The 17,157-nt window shown below is 47.0% G+C and overlaps 1 protein-coding gene across 1 annotated transcript in view; it reads left to right on the top strand.

Annotated features, from left to right (window-relative positions):
* The window catches only part of INSR (insulin receptor), a 56,544-nt gene that overhangs the window by 24,976 nt on the left and 14,411 nt on the right, over positions 1 to 17,157 (top strand). Inside the window, exons 3-10 of the mRNA XM_064469861.1 lie at positions 5,988 to 6,303; positions 7,839 to 7,984; positions 8,286 to 8,430; positions 8,677 to 8,891; positions 11,208 to 11,334; positions 11,968 to 12,218; positions 12,618 to 12,785; positions 13,495 to 13,696. Of these exons, the coding sequence (XP_064325931.1) occupies positions 5,988 to 6,303; positions 7,839 to 7,984; positions 8,286 to 8,430; positions 8,677 to 8,891; positions 11,208 to 11,334; positions 11,968 to 12,218; positions 12,618 to 12,785; positions 13,495 to 13,696 (1,570 nt within the window). The remainder of the gene's footprint in view (positions 1 to 5,987; positions 6,304 to 7,838; positions 7,985 to 8,285; positions 8,431 to 8,676; positions 8,892 to 11,207; positions 11,335 to 11,967; positions 12,219 to 12,617; positions 12,786 to 13,494; positions 13,697 to 17,157) is intronic.

The following is a 17,157-nucleotide window of genomic DNA, read 5'->3' as shown; positions in this document are numbered from 1 at the left end:
GTGCTCTTTCCACTCCGGTGGACCTCTATAACCACGATCTTCCCAGGCACGCTGCTGCCATCGTAATGCCCCGGGAGCAGTTTGCCCTGTGCAGCCTGCGGACTGCCGCCGGTGGGGTTTAGGTTTCTGCCTCTCTGCTCTTGGTGACATGAAGAACTAATTGAAGGACGTAAGCCACAGTGCTTTTTCTTGCAGCAGCTCTCCATCAACCCATTCTGCTGTGGAGCTTTAGATTATACCAGGTCTCTACTGGACGTGGTTTTATTTAATTTTTAATAGCTGTTATGGTACACTAATGCACTCGGATTAGGTGTTGTCTTGACGTGTTTAGAGCAAATAAATGCCCATGAGCAAACAGACGATCACGAGTAAAAATTAAAAACTGTTCTACAGATAAAAATGAGTTACAGAGCTCTGCAGCAAACACTACTGAGCGACTTACTGAATTTGGAATCTTCTTGACAGGCGGAGAATGAGCTGATCTTGAGGAGGAGTGATCAAGTACGAAATGCTATGTATGTACAACATGATTTAATGTATAATTTCATAAGGAGGTGAGGTTCGTATGGATTTCAATGGAAGCCATGCCGCTCAGCACTTGCAGAAATTCAGGAAACAAGCACAAACTCTGTAGTGCTAAATTAAGATCACATGCTTGCAACACACACTCGGAGGAGTTACTGCTGTGGGCGATTAGTCCTTGGGTTTCCTTTTTTTTTTCCTCCTTGGTTTTGTTTTTGTTTAGAACCACAAGAACCTATTTCTACGGAGGTCATTATCACGACTATACAGTTAGGAAATGAAATTACAGTTCCCACTGCAATTGTAATTCAAGTATGATTATGCGTGTGTGTGTGTGTGAGACCGTTCATGGATAAATTTCTATGACAGATACTGCAGCCATTTACAGTAAGAGAAGAAAAAACACAGGGAAACGCAGAGCTCGCCGATACTGTTTCTGTGGGACTCTGGCGTTGAGTTATACGCATGTGCGTGTCATATAGCATTACACTAACCTAAGCTCTGGCATTGAGTGATACATAGCGCGGCCAAAACAAGCCATTTTAAGCTGTCTCAATGCCGGGTTCATACTGGCTTCCTCCTACGTTTTTCTCCTGGTTATAAATATGCCTCACGAGTTAAACGCTTGCCGTGAGAAAAAACCCTGTAATAGCCGGCTAAATTGCGTTAGCCTAATGAGTTTTGCGGCTTCATGGGCAGAGACTGGCGTGGACTCCCGTGCAAGCGGTGGGAGGCGAGGGCTTGCTTGGGGAGCCCCGTTTTGGGTGGCTGGCAAGGGGTTAAGGCGTGTTTGCCTTGTGCAGATAGCGGAGTGGTTGGATGCCTCCCTGCGCAGCCAGCAAATGCATTGGCTGAGGTTGAGGGCGGTTCTCCTGCCGCAGTTGTTTTCTGTCCTGGACTTCGTTGGATCTGGAGCCTCCTAATTGCCTTGTCTGTAATCAAAATACAGCTTGTGTAATTCATGAAAAAGGGCCTGACGGTGCAAGGCGAGTTTGCTCCTTGCCGCTGGCTCATCACGGGACACAGCTGGCGGCCCCGGCTGGCCGAGGGGACCCGCGGTGGCCGGGCTGCCCCTGCTGCCCCGCGTTCACAGGGACGGGGCTTGTTATTGCATGGTAGAAAGATCATGTTGATTCATGACAAATCGGCCCCAGAACCGTGTGGGAACATCTGTCCCTGTACAGCGCATATGCAGCATCTTGACGTTCATACATGCGGTTTAGAATTTCTTCTTAATGAACTGTGTAACTCTTATCATACCCAAACCACCAGCCGTTTGCATACTCAGCTCACCCAGGACGTTGCTATTTAAACCCATCCAGTGGCGGAGGATCCCAAAGGAGCAGCAAAACTTCCCCTGAGTGCTTTTTTTTTTTTTCTTTTTCCTTTTTCTGACAATTCGCTGCTATTGTTTTGTTAACAAAAAGCAAGAAACAAGACCTAACACAAATGTATTTAACCATACTTCAGACAAACTGTGTTTATTAGCTGAACAGCTCAATGCATAATTAACTTGCCTGTTAAATACGGATCTCCTGGTTACCTGTGTTGGCTCGGGAATATGTTTACAGTATCAGGCTGTTTTGTTTCCACCTGAAGCACAGGGAAGTGGTGAAACGACGGGAGCGATCCACAGAGGTAGAAATTCCTTTGCGCTGACTCTGCTGCCTTTTGTCCCCCCCAGCTGGGCCTCAGCAGCATAAAGAAATGCCAGTTTGAATCTATAATCAGAAAGGTTTGTAAAATGCATTGTTTCCTAAGCCTTTGGAGCCACTCTTGCTAGCTAGTTAAATATTTATTCACCCCTGGAACAACAGGTTTGAAACTCTGTGTCTGCTCCGTTTCTCCCCCATCCCGGGCAGATCAGTTAAGCATTACACTGTTTGTCATCTTTGGGACAGGGATTTTTAAAGTCCTGTTCTTAAAGACCTGATGGAGAGGTTTCATGGCTGTGATGAACAGCTTCGCTCTGGTGCCACTGCTGAAGCACTTTTCCTGCAGCAGCTTTTATGGCACGGTGTGGTGGCTTCTGCCCCCGCGCCAAAATAGCTGTTCCCTCGTCTCTAACTAGGGTTTATGAAGTTCCCTTTTGACTTTCTCATCCTCTGTGAGGAATGAAGAGAGCTGGCTTCCTTCCCTGTGCTGGGGGGGAGGCACCGCATTGTCCCAGAGTCCCGCAGCACTAACCAGGGGCTGGGTAGATGCTCCGTGTAAGCATAGCCTGTGCCTCCCCGGTGTGTCCCGGATCGTGCCGCAGCTCCCCAAAGCGCGACCTCATCGCAAAGAGGCAAATCTACGTGGGCTAATGACAGTTATTGGAGTCTGCAAACCTCGATGACGAAGGGGTAATGAGGTGCACTCGGTCAGCGCAAACCTATTCGCTGGTGGCCTGCAGTGAAAGTGTAACGTGGCAGCAAAGAAAAAACCAAACAGAAAAACGCATCTGACCCTTCCGGAGTCCTATAACCGGGATGCTGCGGTAATAGTTATAAGAAGGGGTGACGAAGATATGCTGCAGAGGTTTCTACGTGACTTTCAGGTGCTTTCTAGCGTGCATGCTTTGATAATGTCAAGACGACACCTAATAGGGGTCTTGTGTAATAAGGATTTGCGCAAAATAGTGATTGACGATTTCTGGTCTTGAGCGGCTAATGGAAAAAAAGATGTTGCCTTGGCTGCTTTGCTTGCTTCAAGCTGTCTTAGACATCAAAAGCTTGTAGAACAGGAAAAAGAGAAACGTTAAGAACGGTTTAAAAATAGTTTAATTGTATCTTCTAAAAACCTTTAGAGTTGAGAAATCAAACAGTTTCTGCTCTGTGAATATTTGCAGCTGAGTTCAAAATGTGTAAATAAGCACAAGACTTTGAAGGTTAGTTTCCATAACAAATTGAAAAAAAAAAAACCAAACTGTGTGGCACAATGTTAAATAGGTGCCATGTGTCACTGGGTGTTTTGCATGGGGGCCAACTCTTCCAAACTACCCGTCTGCTCCGCTGACTCCTTGAGAAACAAACGCGGTCTTTGGAGTATTTTAAACTTTGTACTTCTTAAGCGTGAAACAGACCTGGGTAAATACCCTTTCGCAGCAAGCGCTGCGATGAATGCTGTGACTTGCGCTGCCGGCGCTCGCCCTCCAGCTTGCACAAGTCCTTCCTGCACGCGTTCCCCGTGGCGGTTTACGTCCCAGCTGGATGCTAACGCCATTTCGAGGAGGTGTGTGCTGCAGCGCGCTGGCGCTAGCAAGGGCACGAGTCCTCGCAAGACATCGGCGTGCCGATGGACAGTGGGGGGGTGTGTGAAAGATAGCCCAGACTTTGTTCCCCCCCCATAACCCTTGATATTTTAGACTGGAATTAGTAAATTTGATCGTGTTTTGAACTAAATTCTGGAATTTTCTGTGTTTCTGTTGCCAATATTTCTAATAAACCGACATCTGTTGCTAGACTGTGCTTCATCCGTGGCCGGGTTTTAAAACAAGGTTCTCATTTTATAGTTAGTCTAATACAAGGTATCATCTGCAACTTGCTTCTATTTGGTTGCTGCATTTCGATCAGTTACGGTTTGGGACAGGTTCACAAAATAAGATCTACTGCTAGAAAAGGGCAAAAAGCTGGTCAGCGTAAAAGAAAATTAATTTGAAATGCGCTCCTGCGTTTCTTGGGGGATGCACAGAGAAAATACCTGCAGTGAATGACTGACATGGAAGCAGTAAGATAGTTGAGATTAAATTGACTTGTGATAGAATCTCAGCCTTACCCATATTTCATATTTCTTCAAAGGATTTACGGGGCTGGAAGAAACCAGAGGTTGCTCATCTTTGCTATCCCGCCTACTGCAGCTACTGCTGCTTATTCCAAGAATGGCATTAACCGCTTTAACACACTTAATTCTGCAATCCTTTAACATGGGGCGGAGCGTGGTGAAGGGGGATTTTCTTCCTACCCACAGCTGGGGATTTGATCTCAAAACATCAGCAGCACGCCGTACTGTGGATCCTACGTGCTGCTCATTTAGTTGAACAAGACCAGACCGTGTCCCACTGTTGGGTTTGCTCACGCACGTTAGCCAGAAATTAAGAATAATATTTTAGCCCCTGGGCATCGGTGTGGCTGGGAACTTGCCAGATAAAGCCCTTCCTGCTTCAGCACTGAATATTGGACAGAAAGCTGGGGAAATTTTGAGGCAGATGGTGTTAATTCAGTGTGAATTGACTTGGTCTGGCCAGCGCAGATCACAGGAGGACTTATCTCTGTCTTCCTTCGCCGAGGGCGCTTGGGCAGGACATCAGAAGCCATTCAGATGTGCCCTCAGACAAAACTCTCCTGCTTGGTGAGAAGGTGGCGATGTCTTAATCTGCATCTTGGCAGCGCACAGCTGCGGCCCAAAGGCTGTACATCACCATGCAGATAAATCCAGGCCCGTGTCCCCCATCCTTCGTCTCAGGTTCTTCCTCCTGCTGTTTAAATGGCTGCATCAAAGCCGTACTTGGCTTTGGGGCGTGCTCTTGTAGTGGTGATTTCAGCTTTGTTACATCTTTTCTGACTTGAAGTTCTGTGGCGTGGTCCAGATTAAGCAGTCGGATTTACAATTAAATCAGCCTCGTTTGAATGACTACGACTGAGCGTGAAGGTGCTGAGCAGCAGAGGGGCAGGACTGTCCTTCCCTTCAAAGCTGCTCTGGTTTTGCCCAGCCTCCCCTCCAGCTCCTTGCTCAGTGTTAGTCATGGTGTTTGCTCTGAGCTATGCTGCTGCTTGGTTTTTATTTCAAAGCCCAAACCGCTCATTAAAAGTGTTGTGAGGCGCTAAGTAGTGGGTAATTAAAAAGTAAACCATAAAAACCTCAAGCAATAACACCCGTGGGTGCCCATCTTCTTGGAATTACTGGGAGAGTCACCAAAGAGCTCAGCTGGGGTGCCAGGGCAGCAGGCTTCCTCCAGGGAAACCGGTGACAGGTTGATAGGCAGATTGGAAGTAAATCCTTATAAAACCAAAGGATTATGTAAAAGTATTGTTGAACATGCATTATTTGCAGCGTTACTGTGGGAATCTTCGTTTCTTAAACTAAGAAACTAGAATCTTCTGGCTGAAACTGGCTGTCCCAGGCTGGGAAGCTCTCGCTGTAGGCTCATCACTTGTGGGCTTCATAAATGATGTCGGAGTCACTAAAGCACTCCAGGGAGCCCTGTCCTACTGGACCAAGAGAAGAGGAAAACTTGGTTTTCTCTCTTTGAAGACGAGCATTAGTGAATTGTGAGGGTGAACGATGACACTTTTCAAAAATGTTATTAAACTTTGGAATTTACGTTGAGAAGTGGAGAAGAGGCAGACGTCTGCGCTGCACGGATGCCTCTTTGAAAAGAGAGTTGCCAGGCCAAGCAGGATGAAGCGCCATTGCTCGTAAGGCTTTCGTGGTCGCCCGTCATCGAGTTGTCCTGCGATACTCAGTTGTCTTTTCTCTCTTCACAGTTTGTCCACCTGCCTGCAAGTCCCAAGGCTGCACCTCTGACGGTCAGTGCTGCCACAGCGAATGTCTCGGGGACTGCACGGAGCCGAACAACCCTGAAAAATGTGTGGCTTGCCGCAACTTCTACCTTGAAGGCAAATGCGTGGACACCTGCCCACCCGGTTACTATCGCTTTGAGGGGTGGCGTTGTGTGACCTTCAGCTTCTGCCAGGAACTGCACAACAAATGCAAAAACGCCAGGGAGTCGGGGTGTCACGTTATCCACAATAATGAGTGTGTTCACGAATGCCCGTCAGGGTACATCATGAATTCCAGCAAGTAAGTACAAGCGTCTGCAGGTAAAGAAACCGTGCTGTAGTTTATGTACCATGCTTTTCTCTCGCTTGGGCAGAGGGTTTGTGTTCTGTGTTAAGACTGAGAAAACTTTCTGGCTTTGGAGTGTCTGTGATGATTACCTGGTCTATTTTAACATGATTTGCAAACTAATACCTCGCTAATTCAAGCCGTTAAAAGCAGACGGGTCTACCGACCATGTGCCAGTGGTTTGTTCTTCCCTCAGCTTCCCTTCTTTTAAGTTTGGAAACACTAGGAAGGGGAGATTGAAGGAGGGGACAAGGAGGAGGAGCATCCTCAAGCTGGAAGGGTCTTTCTGTAATCGAATGGGACGAGGGAGATGGGCGATGGAGAGGCTTTAGTAGCCCTGCTTCCCTCCACCTCCAAAGCAGACCTCGGACTAGAAAGCCGTGCTATTAAACAGAATAGGGGAAAGTCATGTCTAATGAAAAGAGCGTAGCATATTCTGAGTGGATCATTCTCAGAATATCTGTCCCTCGTCCCTGTAATTACTTTCATTGAGCAAGTTCAAGCTGTGCCAGACATAAACGGACAATGTAACAAACAAGTGTAGCATGAGTCAAAGCAGGGAACAGCCATTCTGGTTGTTCCCAGGGTTTTTCAACAAAGGAGTTAAATAATTTATGTTGCGGAGCTGTTTATCACTGAAAACTTTGTTTTTTGTCCCACAATAACATTATATTTTGTGATGAGTCAGATTTCCTATGAATATTGGTAGCTTTGTGCCCGCATGTATTTGCTCCTGCCACTATAATTTCAGGGACTTTACTCTGACAGGACTTTTTATTCCATTTCCTGTTTTGCTTTTCAAAAGAATGAACCAGCAGCCCCCAAAGTAGATACGCCGCTTGTGTAACAGCATCCATCGCCTCTCTCCTGTGCTTGTTCCAGGCCGCTGTCAGTAGGACCTCGCAACACTGCTCCGTGCTTTTCCTAGAGCATTTATTTCTCTGAACTACTTGGGAACACATTCTTGTGGTGCTATGACCAGGGCAAGCAATCGTCTTGCTGCCATTTAAGAAGTGTTTCCCCAGAGCATAAAGCACGTGCTCGCTTGCCTTTTTTTAAAGGGACTTTATGTGCAGTCTTTAGAGGATTCCTGCTCTCCGCTCATCAGTTACATGTTTGGTTAATGATCTTGGGGCGGAGACTGGGCCCGGGTTTCTTGATCTTGCAGCCCCTGGTATGTATAGTGCTGAGCAGCGTCGTGGTGGGTGGGCTACGCAGAATAGTCACAGTCACTTCATTCGGGATTCTGTTGCGTAGGAAGGGACGGAGCGATGAGCATTCCCAAGGTGGAGATGAGAGTTTAAACAATCATCAGCAGTTATTTGGAGTTCCTAAGAGCCATGTGCTGCGCGCTGCAAGTGAATCCCGTGACATACCGTCAGGACGCTGTCGCTTTGAATTGATTACTCTGCTTTTGAGAACTGCTGGGGATGCCCCAGACGGCGTTCTGCAGGAGCATCACGTCTGCATTCCTGACTCTTGTTTTTCAGCTTGCACTGTACGCCCTGCGCAGGGCCCTGCCCAAAGGTCTGCTACTACGGGAAGGAGAAGACGATCGATTCAGTGACATCGGCACAGGAGCTCCGTGGCTGCACGGTTGTTAATGGAAGCTTAGTTATAAATATCCGTGGAGGAAGTAAGTTCTGCATGAGTAAGGGGGTAGGGAGCACTGCATGGCAGATCAGTGACTATGACACCATCCGTGAGCTACGGCGTTTCTCTTTTGCTTCGACCACTCTGAATCTTAGCGTGATTCAGAAAAATAACCACATAGCAGAGGCTCTTGTGATGAGTTCATTTGGGGTCTTTTGCTAACTGATTTTTGTAAGGCCTTATGAATTAATGTAAAGCGGTTCTGTTTAATATGTTTGGGCTCCAATATCAGTATTTTTCTCTGTGATATCAGAAAACTAAACCTGATGTTTTCCCCTCCATAGATAACATAGCAGCTGAGCTAGAAGCGAATCTTGGCTTGATAGAAGAAATCTCAGGTTACCTGAAAATTCGCCGGTCTTATGCCTTGGTTTCTCTTTCTTTTTTCCGTAAACTACATCTGATTAGAGGAGAAACGCTAGAAGCTGGGTGAGTTCTTTCAAAAGGTCCTTTATGTTAATGCCTAGAAGCATAAGGAGCGCTAGTGCTGTCAGGGTGATCCGTATTGGTAAACAATTCCTAAGTTACTTTTAAATGTTCCTCTGCCCATGGCTTGTGGCCTACCAGGGAAGGTAGTTTGTGTTCGTTTTTCTTTGGTGTCTGGGTTAGTGCATGAGGAAGGAAGAGTTTTTAGTGGATCCCCTCCCAATCTACTTTTTCATCCTCTGCTTTCAGGAATTATTCATTTTATGCCTTGGACAACCAGAACCTTCGCCAGCTCTGGGACTGGAGTAAACACAACCTCACTATTGCACGAGGCAAACTCTTCTTCCATTATAATCCCAAACTGTGTTTGTCGGAAATCCACAAGATGGAGGAGATCTCTGGGACTAAGGGGCGTCAGGAAAGGAATGACATAGCCCTGAAGACGAATGGTGATCAAGCCTCATGTAAGAAATTCTCAGAATGCAGCGAGGATTGCATCATTTTCCTTCCCCTCTGCCTTGCAAACCTCATACTCTTACTTCTCCCAGCGTAGCCTATGATGCTTTTCCAGGGACTGTCCTTGTCCTCTTGGTAAAGCACCCAGCATGTGACTTGCCGCCTGCTTGTGCACTGCAGCGACACTGTCAATATGCCATGAGTAAAAGCACTTAGGGGTTCTGCGTCTGGCCAGGAGCCTGCCTTGCCACCTTTGGTCTTCAGAAGCTTGTTCTTTGTGAGCTCAGCTGTGAGGTTTTCAGGGTTGAGTGCATTGTTGTGTCTTTCTGAAAAGTTTAGCGCGACATAACCTCAGTCCAGACTGGGACTTTGTGTTACTGCCGAGTACCTGATTAATAGTCATAACCTTCTTTTCCCATGTCATGAGGCGACAGTACGCACACAGAACAAACACCGCAGAGAAACAGGATTTCCACCCATCTTGAGAGCCGTATGAGGGAGTTGCTATGACAACAGTCAGAGAAATTTTTGCAACGATTTTTGTTACGCTTCTCCGAGGTTTTTAAGCTAACGGCTTTCTTCAAGAACAACGATAAGACGATGCCTGTGTCAGCATGACTAAGGAGCAACACACAGGGTAGCTCTATGCTCTTAACTAAAGTCGTGCTACTGAAGATGTAGTTTTGCAAACACCTCTTCTGGCAGCAATACTGCCATAAGCGCATTCCTTCTGCGCCCCAGCCCCGCTGTTTGCTCCCATTCTGCGCCACACACAATCCCCCTTCCCTGTTTGTGCCCGTAAAACTCTTACAGGGCTGCGTGGAGAGCGAGACTGTAGTAGTAATCTGGGGTAAAAAATGGCAAGCTTTGTTGTGCTTAGCTTGTGTCATCCCTCTGCTCTGATTTATTGCCTAGCTTTACACGCAGAGGAGCAAGAGCACGCACAGTTTGACACAAGATGCTTAAGCAGGTATTGTCACCAAAAAACCCAGTATTAATTAAACTATGATTTCAGTTCCTTGCTCTTGTCACAGCTTGCAGTGCAGCTGAGATCATCCTCTGGCTGTGCTGTTACTCTGCGTTTGGTGACCGGACTGCTTAAACAGCCCCTTCCCCGGTTCTGCCCTCGTTGCTACACTGCCGTAGCTATTTGTGAGCAGACTTAAAAAGTGAAGATTTTTCAGCCAAATCGGCTTCCTGATCTGGTTTGCCACGTATCAACACATGCAGCCATGCCAGCACAGGGGGGAGAAGGGAACGTAATGATTGCCTGCCTAAAAACTGGCAGAACCCATGAAAAACCCTACGAAGGGCCACACCCTCAGGGGTGTCACAGCTCTCGCTTGGGCAGAGCGAAGGAGGGACAAGGAATTCACTGCCTATAAAGGTCATCTCCTCCCATGAGACGCTAACAAGCTCTTCCCACATCTGGGGATGAAACTCAGTTTGGGGGTTCAAATCCAGCTTGGTCGTGTGCAGCTCCCGGGCTGGCTGGGTGGTTTGTTGAAGGGCAGCTCGGGGAGGTGGTTGCACTTCTCTTCGCCAGCTTTAACGCCACTCTGCCGAGCTGTTCCCTGTGCCACCGTCCAATTCAAACCACACGTTGCCAGTGTGCTTGGCTTTTTGTTTGTTTTTACATTTCAAGTCTAGTTTTCACATTGGCAGCATCCTGTTTACAAAAGAAGAAAAGAATTAAAAAAAAAAAAAAAAAAAAGCCCTTGTTTGTTCTGGATGTGGTGCCAGTGAAATGAATGTTCTTCCTCCCGTGTGCAGCTACTTCAGGAATGGCAAAGCCAGTCAGAGCTACACAGTTTGTCCTTCTTGGGCTGCTTGGACATACCATATCCTAACGTGTCCCTTGAGTCTCAAAACTCCACCCGCCTGCCACTGTTTGTTGTCCTTCCCTCCTGTTTGCAACGGGACCGTGCTATTCCCAGGCGGGGCTGGGAATTCACGCGCTTTGAAGGCAGAGCTCTGCAAACCGTGTTATTGCATTCAGCTATATAGATCATGATTTGTAATGATTTTTAAAATATGTTGCCTTTAGATTTCCCACTTTCTAGAATTTAGTTCAACTTTTCTACAGGGTCATTTTCATAAAATCAAAGAAAAATTTAAGCTGGCAGGAACCAGGTCATCTATTCCAACCCCTGGGTTAAGGCAGGAGCAGCGTCGAAGTAAGATACGGTTTTAATAAGCAGCTCTTCTCAATGCGAACGTTCTCATATTGATCTGAGGAGAAAAGAAACGTCTAAGGTAGTTAAAGATAGAAACCTGTATTTTTTAACATTAACAAAATTATTGTTGCTTCTCTTTTCTTACAGGTGAAAATGAATTGCTGAAATTTTCTTCCATTAGAACATCTCACGACAAGATCCTGTTGAAGTGGGAGCCGTACTGGCCTCCCGATTTCCGTGATCTCCTGGGATTTATGCTTTTTTACAAAGAAGCGTAAGTGATCCACCGTTAAGTTACAAAATAATGGCCGTGCTGGGCTTCCACTAACGGCAGTTGGCATTGATGAGTAGATACTAAACCTGCTGTAGGCGTAGCTTTTAGTCTCTGTGATTGCCTGGCTCCTACACTTAATGTTTCAATGTTACCCTTATATAAACATGTTCATTAAGATCCCTGACATACCTGCGTTGTGTACAGTCAATATTCCTCATTTAAGAGCAATCCAAGCATCAGTTGTTCCAACTATTCAAGACATACAGACTCTGTCCATGGAGTTTATCATCCACCCACTATGTCTGTGGGATGTTGAGGTTGTTATTCCCTTTGAGGTGGAAAACATTATTTTAGAATCAAGGTTACCAAGCTGATTTTCATAAAGCTGAAAATAAATAGCCTGGATTTAGTTGTTGGGATCATCTGTGGAACGGTACCCAACCTGCAATGCTGTTAGGAGACTGGGTTGCAAAGCTCCCCAGGCTTCCTTTTCGGAATACATACCGTGAGATAGTTATACTCTCTCCAAAGGGTAAAGGATTATACCTTTCAGTGACATGTTTAGAAATTTTGGTTTTAAAAACTTGCATCAGGAGTCTGTTAATTTGAGGCTTTTCTTTTTTTTTTCCAAAGTCCATACCAAAATGTGACGGAGTTTGATGGCCAAGATGCTTGCGGGTCAAATAGCTGGACGGTTGTGGATGTTGACCCACCCCCACGGTCAAATGAGCCCAAAGCCCAAGCCCAGCCAGGCTGGCTCCTGAGGGGCTTGAAGCCATGGACACAGTATGCTGTGTTTGTTAAGACTCTGGTCACCTTCTCAGATGAACGAAGAACGTATGGTGCAAAGAGTGAAATCATCTACGTCCAGACCAACGCCACTGGTCAGTATCATTAAATTAATGTTGCCTTGCAAATGAAAAATAGACCTAAATAGTCCTCTGCCTGGTAGCCACGATAGTCCAGTACCCACGAAACCTTCCACGGCCATTGCTTCTCTGCTCTGGTAGGAAGGTACTCCTAAAGAAGGGGAAGAATGTCTGCTTCCCTGCACGGGGAGACGGTGCCAACGTGCGCTTCTCCCCTCAGGCCCGCGTGGCCGCCCGTAAGAGCTTGCGTGCGTGCTGGCGTATGCTGCTGCAGGACTGTCGGGCGTCGGTGGACCTGCTGTGGAGAGCTCTGCTTATTCCCGTGGCAAGGGAACCTTGCCTGTGCACACCCTGGTCTGTCAAGCTCTCGCAGAGCAGTGGAAGTGACCTCTGTCTCTTTTCCCACCCACGCAGTTCCGTCAGTCCCATTAGATCCGATATCTGTTTCCAACTCTTCATCCCAAATCATTCTGAAGTGGAAGCCACCCTCAGAGCCCAACGGAAACATCACGCACTACCTGGTGTTCTGGCAGCAGCAGGCAGAAGATAGCGAGCTTTACGAACTCGATTACTGCTTGAAAGGTGAGCGTGTGGTTCTCTCACGGTGCCTTCCTTTCAAGCTTTTTCAGAATTGCCTGGAGAGCTTTCACAGGCTCCGGAGGGGCTCTGGATGCCTAATTTTGCTCTTTTCAAGACTGTTGTTCAAGAAACAGGCTGAGATGCAGCTGTGTTCTCCCACTGCTCAGTTACATATACATTAGGTGCTGCTGCCAAGTTATGTGCTAAAGCTCTCCAAACACATTTTTTTACAAAGTAATCAGATGCTTTTTCCTTTGGGGATCTCCCTTCTGCACTCGTTCCTTTTAAACTGAGTAACAAGTTTAATAACAGCTACGGAGGTAGTAAGGGAAAATACCTGTGCTTCTGGAGATCAGTGGCCAAGTTAATTTTTGAAGGCATCTTGTGCCAGTTTGGGAATCCTTTCAGGATACGGAGTTTCACTGAGGACTCCCAGAATCTCACCTCCTGCCCCGTGTTACCTAAACTGAGATGAACTGGGGTGGGATTCTGTTTGACTACAGCAGCACCTGAGCTCCATTTCAAAAATAGCACAGTTTTGAATCAAAGCCCCGTCATAAGAGAGGGAAAGCTGCCCAGCCCTGGATATGAAAGCTCAGGATGCCCAAACGTGCTCTGAATCTTCCGTACGCCAGCGTTCGGTTTTTGTGGGGTCAGACATCTGCTTCCGCCCTGCCAAGCACGAGTGATACTAAAACTGTTTTGTCCACAGGATTAAAACTGCCCTCAAGGACGTGGTCTCCTCCTTTCGAATCCGAAGACCCTCAGAAGTATAACCAAAGTGAAAACGAGGATGTCAGTGGAGAATGTTGTTCCTGTCCTAAAACAGACTCTCAGATACAAAAGGAGCTGGAAGAGTCTGCGTTCCGCAAGACGTTTGAGAACTATCTTCACAATGAGGTTTTCGTCCCCAGGTACAAATATCTGGCAACGTTGCCTGGGTGGTTTGGGGTAGGGAAACGTAACTGGTTACAAAACAGAAGTCTTGGGCTGGACGTGGCCGTATTGCCAATTTCTCTGGGCTTCCACGAGGCTGTCTAGACCAGCTGAATTTGTGTGTCGGAGGCTGGTGAGAGCTGAGCACCTACAACTGATGTTGTTACGGATTTGGAAGATCCTGCTCTAATTTCCTGCCTCTGAATTCTCCTCAGCTTGAGAATGAAGTGAGAACCCTTAACAAATAGCTAAATGCCCACAGCTCATTTAAACTCCTACGACGCCAAAAATAGCTATTTTTTTCTGTCCTAAAATTTTGTGGCCTAGCTTTTCATCCAGATGAAAAGAAAGGGAAAGAAAAAGGGAAGTTTACCATGTCACAGCCTTGTCCTTTAGCGCGGTATTTGCGGTCTTCCTCGCACTTAGTCTGGGAAATACCTCCAATACCATGAGGAATGCGACTGCTGTGGGTGGTGAAGGTCCTGTTTGGAATGGCACACACAGTGTCACATTAAGTGGTATTGAATGTCTTCACACTTCATATGCAACTTACAGAGGAAGCACTGGGAGTCAGGTTAGAGTCTGTAATGATTTACCCTCCTTGCTGTCATGTATTTGTGCTCTAAATTTATTCTCTGCTTACTGCCCTCAGCTAACAAACATTTATTTGCAGCTGCTTGACAAAAGCTACTTTATTGCACCGAACATTTTCTATTACTGAGTGCGTTACTGGGCAGTGCCTCTCCTCTGCGAGCCTGCAGTTGTCACATGGAAGCTTGTGCAGGGTCCCTCCTTTTGCTCTTTCTTTGCTGTTAGTCAGGTCGCAAGGACAAGTTTCGGCGTGCAAACGGATACCAGGACACAGCGTTTAAAAGCAGAGGAGAACCAAGCCGTGTACAAAAGACAAACTCCTCTTGATGTAGGCGGACAATCCTGACAATCTGATTTCTTTTTTCTTGTTGTTTTTTTTTTTTTTCCAATTTAAATGTGCAGCCAGCTCAGGGTGCTTCTCAGGCTAGTTTCTGGGGTATGTATTTTAGGAAGAAACCAGTCACCAGGATGCGCCACCTTGTCAGCCTGCTAAGGAAGAAATCACTTCCCCTAGGCTAACTAGTCCTTCTAATACAAGCCCTTTTTGCCGTTACAAGTCAGCAGTGAAGATACATTCCTGCTGCCAGGCATCCTGTTGCCTCTTCTGACAGGCTCCAGGCTGCGGCAACGTAAATTAGAATTGGTTGCCCTGTGAACGCGGTGCCTGTTGCCTGCTCACGGGGCGGCCTGTCTAGAGCCTGGCAGCTGAACGCGGAGTGTGTTTTATTTCAGGTGCTTTTTCTGTGGCTCCTGATGGTTCGCTGACCTCTCTGCAGGCGCTGCGTGGACTCCCCTTGAGATTAGAAGCCTTCTGCCGTTCATGGGGAGGAGTCTCGCGGGCCAGAATGAGGGAATAGGAGGTGGCAGGGGTGCAGAAGGCAGAGCAGTTGAGAAGTTACCCCCGCTACGGCTTGTCTCCTTGTTTTCCATGTACCATTTTCCTCCTGCTGTCCTGTTCCCAGCCCTCTGATCCCTGTGCAGTATCCGGCCCGTACAGGGCTCTGCCGCAGGTCTGCCGTGCTCTGCCTTAGCCCAGGTCTGAGCTCACCTGACCTGCTGAGAACCCCTCTGGAAATCATAGCAGCTGTTCCTCCCCCATGTGCATGGTTGATTACTCTAGGAGATACTATCACAAGTCTCGTGGGTTGATTTGCTCTGGCACTGGCAAGGCAAACTAGAAGTTTCTAAATGCTCCTTGCCATACCCACCTTCCCAGTCAGAGCTAACGGGTGTCTTTACACCACATGCTTTGTAACCTCCCTTTGTAGCTGCACAAAGTGGCCATCGGGATCTGATGCTTCGTTTCTTCTTTCCTGTGTTATTTGCTCTTATATTGGAACGAGTTTTGCCCGGGGATGTTGTGGAGTCTCTGTCCTTGGAGATATTCAGAACCTGACCAGACATGGTCCTGAGCAACCTGCTCTAGCTGCCCCTGCTTTGAGCAGGGTTAGGCCATCTCCAGAGGTGCCTTCCACCCTCGACCACTCCGTGATTCTGTGGAAAGCATGGGAAGGTTTCCAAAGTAATGAAGGTCCTGAGAGGCCGAGGGGAACTAAATGGCTGCCGTTCAGGGTGTGATTTCATGTACACTCTCCACCATCACTTCTGCAGGAAAAGCAGTCTCACGCTTCTCTCTGTCCCTGTCCTCTCTCTCTGTCACACACTTGTGCTGTTACAAATATTAGTGGGTTACAGAATGAACAAGATCTGGGAAATGACTCACGTTAAAAGTTACTTTTATTTCTTCCCTTGGTTTCCCAGTTCAATCCAATTAATTGTACAGGCAAATGTATAAATGCTTTTGCCAGCACGGGGGGGAAGGCAGGCCGGCTGTTCCTCTGCTAGTTTCAGGTGTGTGGAAAAACTTGGCTCAAGGTAGCTACGGCATTTTTAAAATCCCCAAGCAGAGGCCATGTTGCGTGTGATGAGTGGTCCCTTCCTTCCTTCCAACTGAGAGCCTTCGCGCACGCTGACGGTCTCTGGCGGCGGGAGGAGAAGGAACCTGAATCTGAGTATTTCACAGGGAAGGTCATTGGAGCTACCGAAATGGCCAGAAGGAAAATTGCACTGGAACAATGATGGGAAGACATCAGATGTTTGAAAAGACAGAGAATTTGGCAAGAAAATGGCTGCAAATCTAAGATAATAAATACGTGAAGATCGGGGTTTACAGCTTCAAAAGTTTTCTTGTTTTCTGTTACTTGAGAAGGGAGAAATTCTTGCATTTTACTCTGCGTTGCATCAGTGGTCAAATTACTGTTTTACTTGTGAAAGACAAAATTCTTTTAAACATGAGGAAAAGCTGAATCCACAGTTTGTAAACAGTGGCGTGTAGCTTTGCTTTTAAGTCCAAACAAGGTTCTGGTTGACCGTAAAGAATCCTTCCAAAGGAGGGAGGTGGCACGACCCAGACCTGGGTCTCTGAACTCTGCCCCATTGTTAGGGGACACTGTTCAGAACAATGCACAAGCTGAGATAACAGCAGCTCCAAATGAGTTAATTAGTAATTAGAGGAGAAAACTAAAAACCGGCGTGTGCTCTGCTGAGCCTGCCGTTTGGCATCCCGTTTTTTCATCAGCTGGCTGAATATGCTTACATTGCTGTGTGCAACCCGACGTTTAGTTGGAGGAAATCTTAAAATCTGCTTTCCAGCTGGTTGCATTTGCTGTCGGAGGAGAAATAACAGCAGGGAATGGAGCTTGGGGGTTGCAGACAAAGACGCGATCTGCAGAACCCCCCGTTGTAGCTGGGGTTGGCCAATCATTTGCCTGGTAGTCAGAGGGTGGTGGTGGAAAGTTCAGCTCAGCAGCAAAGGTTTGCTTCAACAGCCTGTTACATTTTTAGAGAC

This window comes from Phalacrocorax carbo, chromosome 19, assembly GCF_963921805.1.
Source record: "Phalacrocorax carbo chromosome 19, bPhaCar2.1, whole genome shotgun sequence".
Taxonomy (NCBI): domain Eukaryota; kingdom Metazoa; phylum Chordata; class Aves; order Suliformes; family Phalacrocoracidae; genus Phalacrocorax; species Phalacrocorax carbo.
The sequence above is the reverse complement of the archived record's forward strand: the minus strand, read 5'-3'. Positions and strand labels throughout refer to the sequence as shown.